The sequence below is a fragment of the Calonectris borealis genome, chromosome 11 (genome assembly GCF_964195595.1).
Source record: "Calonectris borealis chromosome 11, bCalBor7.hap1.2, whole genome shotgun sequence".
NCBI lineage: Eukaryota > Metazoa > Chordata > Aves > Procellariiformes > Procellariidae > Calonectris > Calonectris borealis.
Window position 1 is genome coordinate 86,283 of NC_134322.1, and position 12,299 is coordinate 98,581.

At 43.6% G+C, this 12,299-nt stretch overlaps 1 protein-coding gene across 1 annotated transcript in view; it reads right to left on the reverse strand.

The window, feature by feature from the left end:
* IQGAP1 (IQ motif containing GTPase activating protein 1) overlaps window positions 1-7,531 on the reverse strand; it is a 75,950-nt gene extending 68,419 nt beyond the window's left edge. Inside the window, exons 1-2 of the mRNA XM_075159579.1 lie at window positions 7,424-7,531; window positions 5,483-5,582 (exon numbers count right to left, since the gene is read on the reverse strand). Coding sequence (XP_075015680.1) covers window positions 5,483-5,582; window positions 7,424-7,475 — 152 coding nt within the window. The 5' untranslated portion in view covers window positions 7,476-7,531. The remainder of the gene's footprint in view (window positions 1-5,482; window positions 5,583-7,423) is intronic.
* Between the last annotated feature and the right edge of the window lie 4,768 nt (window positions 7,532-12,299).

Below are 12,299 nucleotides of genomic sequence, written 5' to 3' on the forward strand. Positions count from 1 at the left end.
AGCCCTGTTCTTCACAGAGTCTCATAAGACACATATTTTAACTAAACTACCTCAATTTTTCCAAGTTCAGATTAATAAGAGAATGGAACCAATGTAATTTATCGCCTTTCTGAAAAATCTCTCATTTGCAATGAAGAAGCCTCTTGAAACTAATTCTGTGTAAAAGAGCAACTATCAGACTCCCTTCACAAGCAGATTTAAGCTGTAGTGTACTATTTTAAATATTTTATCTTCAAACAAGAGCTCCTTCAACAACTGATATCTACACCTTTACAGACACCGATGAACCAGCTTTACAAAGTTACTCACAGGATAAGCTTTACAGAGCTTCCCATCTAGCACTAACTCTAGATGTGTTCAATTTGTCCAGAAAGTGGTGTCCTCTATAATTCTTCCTCTTCATTCTTCTACATCCCACACCTCTGAAGAAACGTGTTTAAGCAGATCTTGGATGACTACGCCAAATTCCAAGAGACAATGATATCCATCCAAACACTCTCAAACTAAAAGTAGGAAACCCAAAAAGATGAAGACCAGATTTTTTCTTTAAACATTAGATTTCTAGTCCAAAAAAATGCTCCCCACTTTAAAGAGAGCATGCATGAGGGAGAGGGGAAAGTAATTCTTACAGAGAAGCAATCAATGGGAAAGACCCTTCAGACTTCTCTCAACGTATCATCAGTTTACACTAAGCCATGTTCCAATCTGTCAGAGAGAAGGGGATGACCACAAGATCACAGACAGTACACTTCAATCCTGAGCAGATTAAATCAGCAATAAAGAGCAAGCTGCATCCTTTTCTTGCTCAATAGGGACATCTTCTACAAGAAACCCCAAAAAGGAGAAAAAAACCACACATGGTCAGATGCCATCCTGATACATACAAGAAGAAACACACTGCTCGGGCACAATGGAAGTTATACAGTTATTGGAAGCCACAATCTGAGCACTAAAATGCTTACACCGTGCTAGGGCACAACCCAGAATGAAAATATTTCCTACTATGCCAGGGGAAAAGCATGGTACCATCACCCAGCAAGCCAGATAAGGAAACAATAGAGCCAACAACATTCCAGTTTCCAACTTGGAGAACCTAAAATATTCCACAGTGAAAGACAAAGCTTGAAAAAGCCTTTGCCAAATTGATACCACTAATTTCATCACGAAAATGCCACAATACCCCAACAAGTAAGCCACGTAGGAAAAAAAGGCTATCATACAACACAGATGAAGAATATTATAGTGCACCAGCCTGACTTCTAGATAAGGACAACAAAAAAGTTCTCTCGGGTTGCTTCTATTCCAGATAAGTCTACCCTTACCGTTCTGCGAGCACAAGCTTCCATGTCACAACAGAACAGAGTACTTCTTACAGTTTTATCTGTACTGCCATGGCTTTTCTGTATAGACTACTGTGATTTGGAGACCAAAAAAAAAACCAAAAACACACCAACCAAAAAACCAACCAATCAAACACAAAACACCAAATTTGAAGTATTAAACAACACTTATTCATAAAGGCATTTTTATTCAAGAAAGAGGTATCTGGTCCAAGCATAGTACAGGAATCCCTCTATTCACAAACTTCATTTTAGCTCCAATTTTCATTTCAATGTCTTTCACAATCTTGAGCAACTTAGTTGCAAACTCTGCCTCCCTTTCTCCAACTAGCAAGAATAATGCCTGTTTCACAAGACTGTTGCACATCAGTAGCTGAAGTCAAAAACTGCTAAATAACAATAGAACAACAGTGACAGGTCAAGAAAAACAAAACAGGCTGGAATACCGTTAAATAAGTACAAGTTATTGATATTCCTCTGATAATGCCCCTGATGTATGCTCTTTAGCAGACAGGTAGTCCAAACAACTTCATGAAATACTCAAAGCTTCTGATGTGCTGTTACATCAGACAATTCAAAAATCCAGACTTTTCTGGATTTTTCATTTCAGTATGAAATTAGGTGCTAGCCAATTTCCATCTTACCTTCTTCTTTTAACGTTTACGAAAAAAAAATCACTTCTGCTTCTAGATTCTGTATTTGTTGCTTGGTTAAAGGGATAGCAAGCCTCTGACAATGCTGATGCAATGCAAATCAGCGTGATAGTATTCACATAATTTTAGGTGCCTTTACATTATAGAAAAACTGAATGCAGACTACAGTGTCTGCAATATTAAAATGTAGTATGATAATACGATCACAGGGGAGAGGAGGGGGACTGCTAAGAATTGTTCTCCAGCCGCCTCCCACCCAGCCTCAGACACCACCAACTTTACAACGTTCACCTTTTCAGCTTCTGAGAGCGTGACACAGGGCACACCAGATACCTTCCTCAGCTATTAGGTCCTCCTCTTCTCCGTATAGATATAACTTCCAATCTGAAAATCTCTCACTGTGAATAAAGATTATAAACCCTCCCATCCATACCCATAGCTCTGAGACAGTGTAAATCAATAGCACAAGGAAAATGCTACAGTATCTAATTCACACATTATGTCTCAGTTACACTACTGGCAAAGAACTCAAATACAGAAAATCTCAGACCAAGGACATTAATTTCAAAATAATGATTTCTTACAGTTCTGGTTTAATTGTTTTTGTTAAATAAACTCCTTTCCAACAACGCAGTCAAGAGCCCTCTTTTAGGTTGTACTAGTAGTAATAAAAAAAATTCAAAGAACAATTTACAAAAAGACTGCTCAGTGAGGAAGAAAAATTCTTGGGAGCAGACCATGAACTCAAGCCTTTCTGCTCTCACTTGTGTATCTTAATCATTAAACTAAGGAGTCTGCTCCCCTCCTTCCGGTCATTTAATCTTCAACTCGTATGCAAAGTGGTATGGCTTCAGCTATAGGAGTCAGTAATTCCCACTCACATATGCATGAAGAGCCTGCAGGCCGCTAAGCAAACATGGGTTGAGGGTTGGAAAAGGGGTATTTGAAGCTCTCCAAGCAGACCTTCCACTGAACAAATAAGTGGATACGAGGAAGGCTGTAACACCAGTACTTGCATTTTCAGCAACACGGCTGTTGCTTCATTCTTCACAAAACATACTGGCAACTACTAGGCATTATTTGAAACATCTGAAGGTTTGTCCTGAGACAAAACAGTGAAAACATCTTGTTTCTGACAAGGTGCGGCAAAATCAAATGTCCAGCTGCTCAGCCTCATCGATACCAAGGCAATACTCAGAAGCAGAGATAAGACGGCCAAGAAACTTTAGAGTCAAAGATGATTTATCTAAAGAGTAAGTCCCCATGATTAAGCAAGAACTTAATGAAAACATTAAAGCCGTTGCTGTGTTCGGTATTTTTGCCTGAATTTCTTTTTGCAAACCTGGACATGGAATTGAACAGAGAACAAGCACCTCGGAAAGCATTTACAGGGAGGCCAATGACAGAAAGAGTCCACAAGTGATGGATCTGGGGCTTCTTCAAGCACTGACAGTGACTACAGCGCAACTCATCTCTCCCTGTCTCCCAGCATTTGATCCTAAAGATTTTGGATTTAAAGGGAAGGAGGTATTTTGACATATAGTCAGATCTTTCTCACTACTTCAAACCTCATCCAAATCTGTATAGACAGAAAATTATTATCTGCTAGTAACTAAGCAGCCTCTGTGAATCTATAGTAGTTACAACTGTTACGAAGCACCTAAAAGACTATAGCATAAACTGAGTGCTCCCTGCCCCTTCAAAAATATACTATACATTCTTGGTAAGGCAGTGTAAACTATTTAAATCCTGGAATGAAGTCCTTCTTTATACTCTGCCAGCAGTGAACTTGTACAAACTCAGCATTTTCTCCCCAATAAAATCACTACAGCGAAACACATCTTTCTCACTTGGGAAAACTTACACAAATTTATCCAAAATTCATCACCAGCCAGTGGAAGAAAAAGTTTTCCGGCTCTTAACCCATATCATCTTTTGAAGGACAAAGGCAGACTGAAGTATTCAGTGAGCCATGACAAAACATGCTGTTGACTATTTAGAACATGTTTTTATGCATGCTCCGTACTTTTCTACTGCTCCTGAAGTTATTTTCTGTGGCATACACATTGGCTAGTTTGCCTAGATCTTTGTGGGAACGAGGAAAGTCTAAGCTCACAATCCATTTCCTGACTAATTACAAAATGCTCACAATCCATTTCCTGACTAATTGCAAAATGCAAACTGAAACACTAGCCTTACTTTCAAAAGCGTTGGGGGCGGGGGGAGTCACCAATACAAACACTACCTCTCCTCTTTTTTCTTTAATCTTGTTCTTGAAAACCTGTCTTTGGTCTCAATCTCAGCTTCAAAAAAACATTTTAAATTTCAAGTAAAAAATTCAATTTATACAAAGGCATGAAAAGACCCAACTGCCATGGAGGGAAGCAGCAGACAAACTGGTCTGTCTCACTCCTATTCTCCATGTACAGCATATAGGATTGAATGTTTGCAAAAATATTTTAAAAATACCAACAGTAAGACTTCATGCATTCATTTTTAATATTCATTCTTTTTCCTTTAATAGCAGATATATAGCATCTACTGTGTTCCGATCATACTTTCATTAATTGTCTGAATGAAAAAATACAGCATGCTTACATACTTATTAAACATGGAGATTACACAAAAGCTACACACACGCTGGAGGACAGGAATAAGATCAAAGTTATTTCAACATATTAAAAAAAGGTCAGGAAAAATCAAATTCAGCAGGATCAAGTAAAAGGTAACACACTCAGGAAAACACGATAGACTGTATAAACACAGGATGAGGAACAAATTTCAGCACACCTCAAGGAAAAGGGTGGCAACTCAGCAAACCTCTATTACATCATACTATTATGAAAATGTAGATACCATGCCGTAATGGATGGTACTAGCATATCTATCAGGGTAAGCAAAATAATCCTTGTGCTCTTATAAGTATGCATGTTAATGCCCCTATTGGAAAACTTTTCTCTGTTTTGGCAGGGCACTTCTATAAAGACATGGAGTGAGTGGAGAGGAGTCAGAACAATCCAGGGAAAAGTACTACAGATCTATTAAATAGGACCCACAGGGAAATATGCAAGAATTGGGTCTTCAGCCTAAGAGAAGATAAGTGCAAGGGAAATACATTGTTACAATTTAAATTTGTAAAAGGTTGAAGTTAAGAGGAAGAGAATAACCTGTTCTTCATGTCCATTGATAAGTAGCAAGGTAATACTGCACCAAGACATATACAAGTTAGATACCAGGGAGAACCTATCCAGTGCTAGGAATACTGGAGCACTAGAGCTATGGAGTCGTTGTTACAAAAAGTCTTTAAGAACATGTTAGATAAGCACATCACGGGTCGGTTGTTTTGGGGGTTTTGTTTGGTTTTTAAAATGAATCTATATAGCCACTAAGAAACACAGACAAGAGGTAAGCTGCATCCAAATTATTTCCCTTACCAAATATCACAACTTCTTTTAAAGCAGCAGCAGTTTCAAAACCACTTATTCTTACCTCTTTGCTTCCTCCAGATGACAAAGGTATTCATAGGCTACATTCTGGCGTCGTCTTTCATCCATTTCCTCTGCTGTTAATCTCTCATTATCCAAGACAGCTGCAAATAGTCAAAACACATTCTCAGGTAGTTAAAAATTGAATGTAACTGAACGGGCACACCAAAAATCAGATCCAACCTTTCCCACAGAAACTCATCACAGGTTTTATTTGATTCATAAAAATGAAGGACCGAATACATCTGTTCTTTACAAGCAACAGAAGAGACCCTGCTTCCTTATCATCCCTTCCTTGTCACATAAACTCGCCATCTTCCCTCTTTCTCATTTCTCAATTTGACTGTGATCCAACTTTTCCCATCTTCCAATTTCTTAGAAACAATCCCTCATTTTCTTATTTTCTTCTAGCTTTGCCTTTCTCTTCCTCAAAAGCACGTCAGTGACCACATGTCCCTCCATCTATCCTCCGATTTTGTCAGTCAAAGGTTAAGGAAGGACAACAATATATATTCACATCATATAATCCCTTCTGTATCTTTATAGTCCATCCCTAAAAAAGATGGAAATGCTACTCAGAATCCTCTTCTGGAAGGGAATCATTCAGATCCACAACCCGCATGTCACCTTCGGATCAAGCTGAGGACCTGCATAGGGGTATATGCCTATATCTTCCAGATTCTGTGTGTTCAAAGCCTCAGTGATAAAGCCCACTCTTTCCACTCTTACAGCTAAATACCTCATCCATGCTCTCATGTCAAAAAACAAACAAAACCAAAAAAACACCACAATTTTTTAGGTTTCATGGACCAACTTGACAAATATGAGATGTCTCATACCATTATTAATCAAACGTTAGCTTACATCTAAAATGCCTTCAACAAACACATGCAAGTGAAGAGGTATCAACTACTTGGGATCAAACAAGATCTTGGTTCAAACTGCAAAGGGTCTCTTAGAAACCAGTTTGGAGTGCCACAAAAGCATTCTTCTGATTACTCCAACCCCACCCAAAATCACAAGAGTTGAAAACTGTCCCAAACCACAGGGTAACGCCTACCAGTAAGGAAAAATTCCCTGCCCTCCCGACTCCCCAACTCAATCCTTCCTCCTCACTTTAAGCCGAGCGTCGAGCACGCAGCCCTCCTCCGGCACTCCACCTGCTGCCGCCCTCCCCAGCCTGCGCCGCCGGCCTCGGCTGGCACGGCTCGGTCTGACCGGCTGCCGCCTGCGGCATCTCCCACCGCAGCACCGCGTTCTTCCCCGCCTTTGCTCATTTTTGACGTGGTGTCCTAGCTCAAGCGAGCACGTACCTCGGACACCCTGAACTAAAGCCTCCCTCTCCACAGCAAGCGTATGACAAGGAGGTGGAGGTGGCCGATCGGAACGCGCGTTTCGCCCGGTAAGTCAGGCGTCATCGTCGAAGCAAGCGGGAGGGAAGAAGGCAGGGATCGCCGCGGCGGCCGCCCGCGGCCCCGCGCCCATCTCCTGCCGGGCGGCCGCCGCATCCCCTCCCACCAGGGGCGCCCCCGCCCCGCGCTCCCCCCCGCCCGCGGCGGACATCTTGGGCGAGGCACAGAGCCCGCCCGCGGGAGGCGACGGCGGGAGAGCCGGAGGACGCCCCTGCGCTGCCCATCTACCGCCTTCTCCCAGCGCTCTTCTCTAACGCCCGGGGAAGGACGTCGAGCTTGGACGAGCTCCCGCGCCCCACGGCGCCCACGCCGCGGGAGGCACGGCGGGCCGCGCCCCGGGGCCGGCGCGAGAGCCGGCGGGCCCCACCGCGCCCGCGGGCCAGTCCCAGAGCCAAGGCACCGCGGCTCCCCCCCCGCCTGCGGCCCCCAGCCTCCGCTCCCAGCACCGGCCCCTGGAAGGGACGGAGAGGGCGTCGCCGGGCAGGTCGTTGCTTGGCGGCCGCGCAGGATCCCCGGACGCCCGAGTTACTCACAGCCATAGTGGGGCCGGGACATAGCCAGCCCATCCACCTCCTCCGCCGCCATGGCGCTGCGCTGGGCCGGGGCCGGCCGGGAGCTGGGCGCGGGCGCGGCTGTTCCTCTTCCTGCCGCACCGGGTGTGGCGGAGGCGGAGCCGCCGCTCCGCGCTCGCTCCCTCTCCCCGCCCCGGCCGCACCCTGGCCGCCTCCGCCACCTTCGTCCGCTGCGAAAGCGGGGCGACAGCTTGCACTGCCCCGCCAGCGCGGCGGCGCCGGCCGGGCTCGGCCCCCGGCCTAGCTCGGCCCCGTCCCACAACCCTCAGCCCCAACGGACCCCCGCCTGCCCCACGCAGGTCCCTGTGTACCTCCCCGGGGTCCCCCTCACAGGACCCCCGCCCTGGCCCTGTCCCACCTGTAGCCCTGAGCTTTCCTGTCAGCCCCATTCATAACATCCAGCTAAGCTCTGACCTAAGCTCTGCCAGCCTGTTACATGGGATGCAGCCCAGGTCAAGCCAGTCATGACCCTAAACGTACCCTCTCAACCCTTCCAGGCTCCCTACGCTCACAGTCCCACCATGCCAGCCCCCGTGCGTGCAGTGCAGCCAGGTCAGCTCAGCCTTGGCAGTTCGGCCCCCTTCCACACACCCTGCTGGGCCAGGCTTGCGAAGGCCCTCTTCTCTTGCCAGGCTTCCAAGCTGCATCAGCCCTCCTCAGTGGCAAAATGTGGCCTTGCTGGACACAGTTGTGCCCTTCCATCTAAACAGCTCTGCTGACCACACCATGGTAACTCACCTGAAATGTCAGCCACAATTTGAAGCAGGGTGCCCCAAAACATCAGCATGCAACAACAGCAACATTCAGCAGTGCTGCCACAGGAGATAATCATGCCCTGAAATTTCCCTTCCCCTCAGTACCTGTTAAGCTCATCTATTACTGTTGCTTTGCCTAGTTCTCGTTCAAGAGTCAGAGTACTGAAGATGCCACCATGTGTCCGTTTTAATTAGTCCCATGAGTTTGGCTGCCAAGGCATAAACTTACCACTTAAGCACAAATTAAGTAATTCAGTAGACCAATAGCCTCTGTTAGGAAAAGCATCACCAACAGCCGAGAGAGGTGATCCTTCCCCTCTTCGCAGTGCTGGTGAAACCATATCTAGAGTACTGGGTCCAGTTTCGGCTTCCCTAGTACAAGGAAGGCATGGACATAATGGAACAAGTTCAGCAAAGCACTGAGCAACTGATTAAGGGCTTGGAGCACCTGACATATGAGAAGAAGCTGAGACAGGACAGGACAAGAAGCAATGGGCAGTGGACTGAAATTCATGAAAGTCCACATAAACATAAGAAGAAACATTTTTACTCTGAGAGTGGTAAAAGACTGGAACAAGTTGCCCAGAGAAGTTGTGGAGTCTCCATCCTGGGAGATACTTCAAACCTAACTACACACAGTCCTGGACAATCTGGTCTAGTTGACTCTGTGTTGAGGAAGCGAGGTTGGACTAGAGACTTCCAGAGGTCCCTTCCAACCTCAATGATTCTGCAAGTCCATGAAAAAGTATATTTACATAGATTTTTTAAAGGGTCTGTATAAAAGGGAGACTAAGTGAAAGCGGTTTTTGTTGATTATAAGGGTTACATGTCACAGTTCAACAGTTACAGAAATAACTACATAGCTGAATGCCAGACATAAATTACAAAACAAAAGGTTTTATAACAAACGGTTATAGTTCTAATTATTAACATTTATTTGCATTACTTCACATGTGGCCACTTTGCAGTTATACAATGAGAAGACATTTAAAATAACGTTTATATGTAGATTGTGGAGTGCAGAGCTGGTTTTGTTCCCCCTAAAAAATCCTGTAAAATTTTTTGCACAGTCCCACAATCCTCCCTCAATCTCATAAACTTACTCTTTCCTGTAAGACCCATTCTGATAAGAAAAAAAAAACATGATTATCACACATCATCAAAGAATCTGGCTGAACCTCTTCAAGGTTCCTGTAATAGATCTCCTGATTTAAGATTTCTGGTCTTTGTTACTGTCTCTGCTAACTGTTGTTCATTAGGGTTTGTGTATCTATGTGTTTAATTTATTGCCTCTCCTGTTTCTTTTCTTGTGGGTTTTTTTTTTAATGTTGAATAGGCACTAGTCAGCCTTACAAATAGCATAATGGAGGTACCTATTTTTCTCTAGTTTCAAAATTTGACTGATCAATTCTGTAAAAAAAAAAATTCTTTAAGTGTTTGGCCTTAATGCCTAATCACTAGGCTTCATAGGAGAAACAAGAGCTCCAAAATTCAGTCCTTTATTTAAACTACTGTTATCTGTTCTTTTGCAGGTATTTATTGGCCACTTCCTTTATGAGAAAGATTATTTCTGTGAATGGTGCTGAAAAAAATACATGTTTAGAACACCTGAAGACTCTGAAGCGGTGACTCTATACTCACTTAAAGATAACCTAGCCGCAGGCTACCACTGAAACATAAGTAATCTCTAACCTCTTCAAATCCTCCTCCAAATAGGATAGTATATACAGTTATCACACCTGCCTTTCCAAAGTATTACAGTCTTGCAGTCCAAAAAAGATTCGGAAATAATAGCATATTCAAACAACCTTCCACTGAATAATTGTTCACATGTATCCTCATTTCTGGCAAAACAAAGCCTGAAGATGCAGTAGGATCTGCTGTAGGTCCCATTTAGCACTAACAATTCCAAGCCGTCACTTATTCTCTCCATAGCACGCATGAAACTCTCTGACAGGTGGAATAACATATGTCTGTTGTCACTCTACATCTTAGCATCCTTCATTCTGATGATCCATCTCATCCTTATTAATTATTTTTTTTCTTATTACTATTTTTTGTACTTCAATCGTGTGCAGCCAATCATGACCTTTCCCTTTAGACCCCATTTATCCCGGATAAGTTTAACTCTTATCCTCTATGTCTGTAAAAAGGTTTAGATCCCTATTAATTTTCGCTGTCTTCTCTAATTACCCAGTTTAGCTACATGTTCTGTGCCTACAGGGTCAGAATGTCCTGTAGGAATCCAGGTGGACCTGTCTCAATTGAGTAAGTATATATATTTTACATACATATTTTGAAAAGTGTGTGTGTATATATAAGTATATATATATAAAAGACTCCTACCCCTCATATACTTGATGATACTCTTTTGTATATGGTTGCATGTTAGGCTATGGATTGCCAACAGCAAAAGTTGCCTTTTGGCTCCCAACATCAGATCAAAATCATAGTGGTCAAATGAGACAAGTTACTGACCTGGTCTTGAAAAAAAGAAACACACAGACATACACACAAACATCCCCACAGAGCCCCTCCTGCGCTAGTTCACAACTGCGCTCTCAGTGCTAGCCCAGATGACTCCCACAGCCCTGATCTGCCCATGTTTGCAGCAGGGAACTTTGCGTGAAGCTCTGGAGAAACTGCAGGGGAAGCAGCTGCACACCTGGGGCAAGAGAATGCAGACTGCCCCATCCCACATGCTTCCACTGCACCAGACAAGCCGGGCAGGAAAAAGGGAAGTCTGGCTTTCAAATGGGTCTCCTCAATCCCGTTTGCTTCCAGACTCTGCTTCTGCATCCTGACCTCACGTCAAATGGCCCGCAGCTGCCTGGGATACAGCGCTGCATGCACACTGTCGGCAGGACTCCCCATTGAAGACTGAGAGCAAGTGACAGAAAAGCATGGAGCTCAAATCCTGCCCAGTTCTGCTGATAGTCATGACATGATGCTAGGACACAGCAACAGGCTGCGGGAATAGCAGAGGTGTCCTTACTCTTTGGAGGCAAGTTGGCAATCTCCCCATGCTGACTGCCCATGATAAAATCCTCTCTTTCCCCTCTCATGACAGCGCAACATGGGCAAGCTCTGTACTGGCAAAAAGGCTTCTTGAACTGGAAAACTGTGCACTTGTCCCCACGCACCAGGTGCAGTTTCTCTTGAAGGATCTGTAAGGTCCAAGGAAGCCCCACAGCTACCTGGAAAAACAGAACAAACCAAAAAAAACCCGGGTAATTCAAGATTCATTTTGTCTGTGGTACATACTCCCTGTCTTTTTATCTGCTTTGTAATGCTGTTTTGTTTCCTCTCTGTTTGTTCTCATGTAGGCTACCTAAAAAGACACTGGGGGAACCAATAAAGTAATTTAAGTCCTGAGCAGACCACAATATTTAGCTGGAAGCAAGTGATTGGGAATGAGCCAGATTTACATTGTAAAGCGAAGACACGAGACATCTAGTTTGACCAATTCTGCAACACTGGCCACATACCAAACACTCTGCATCAACCTCTAGCTTTCACTATCAAAGGACTCCAACGATGAAAAAGCTACCATGTCTCCATTTAAATTTCTCTCATGGTTAATCATAGTCTTATCCCTAGTATGATTCACTTCCAACAATTCACCACCTTCCACAAAAGTTAGCTCCCCCCACAACCCCCGCCTTTGATAAAGGAAAGTTCCTTCTGCTCTAATAAATATTACACTCTGTTTACTCCTGCCCTGTTCTCAAGGAAGACTCCTGGGATTTTCACTTTTTGTGAAGAATGCTGCTGTAAGCTTAGTTTCTGGCTGCAGAAGACGACTGTGTTTAGATTCAAGATTTCTCTTAACAGATTAAATATGTAGTATGTATTTATGTTAATAAAAGCATTACATTAATAGTACTGTACAAAGATACCACTAAATTACATAGTCTTTACAGACTAAGGATTTTTTGGTCCATTATTGAGCCATCACTACATATTTAACTACCTATAAGCTATCTATAGCATGCTTAGCTTTATAATCTACTGAAAACAAGTATTTAAATTCAGCATTAATCAAAGCCCACCCGTTAGCACAGAACTTTTGGTCAGCAGCA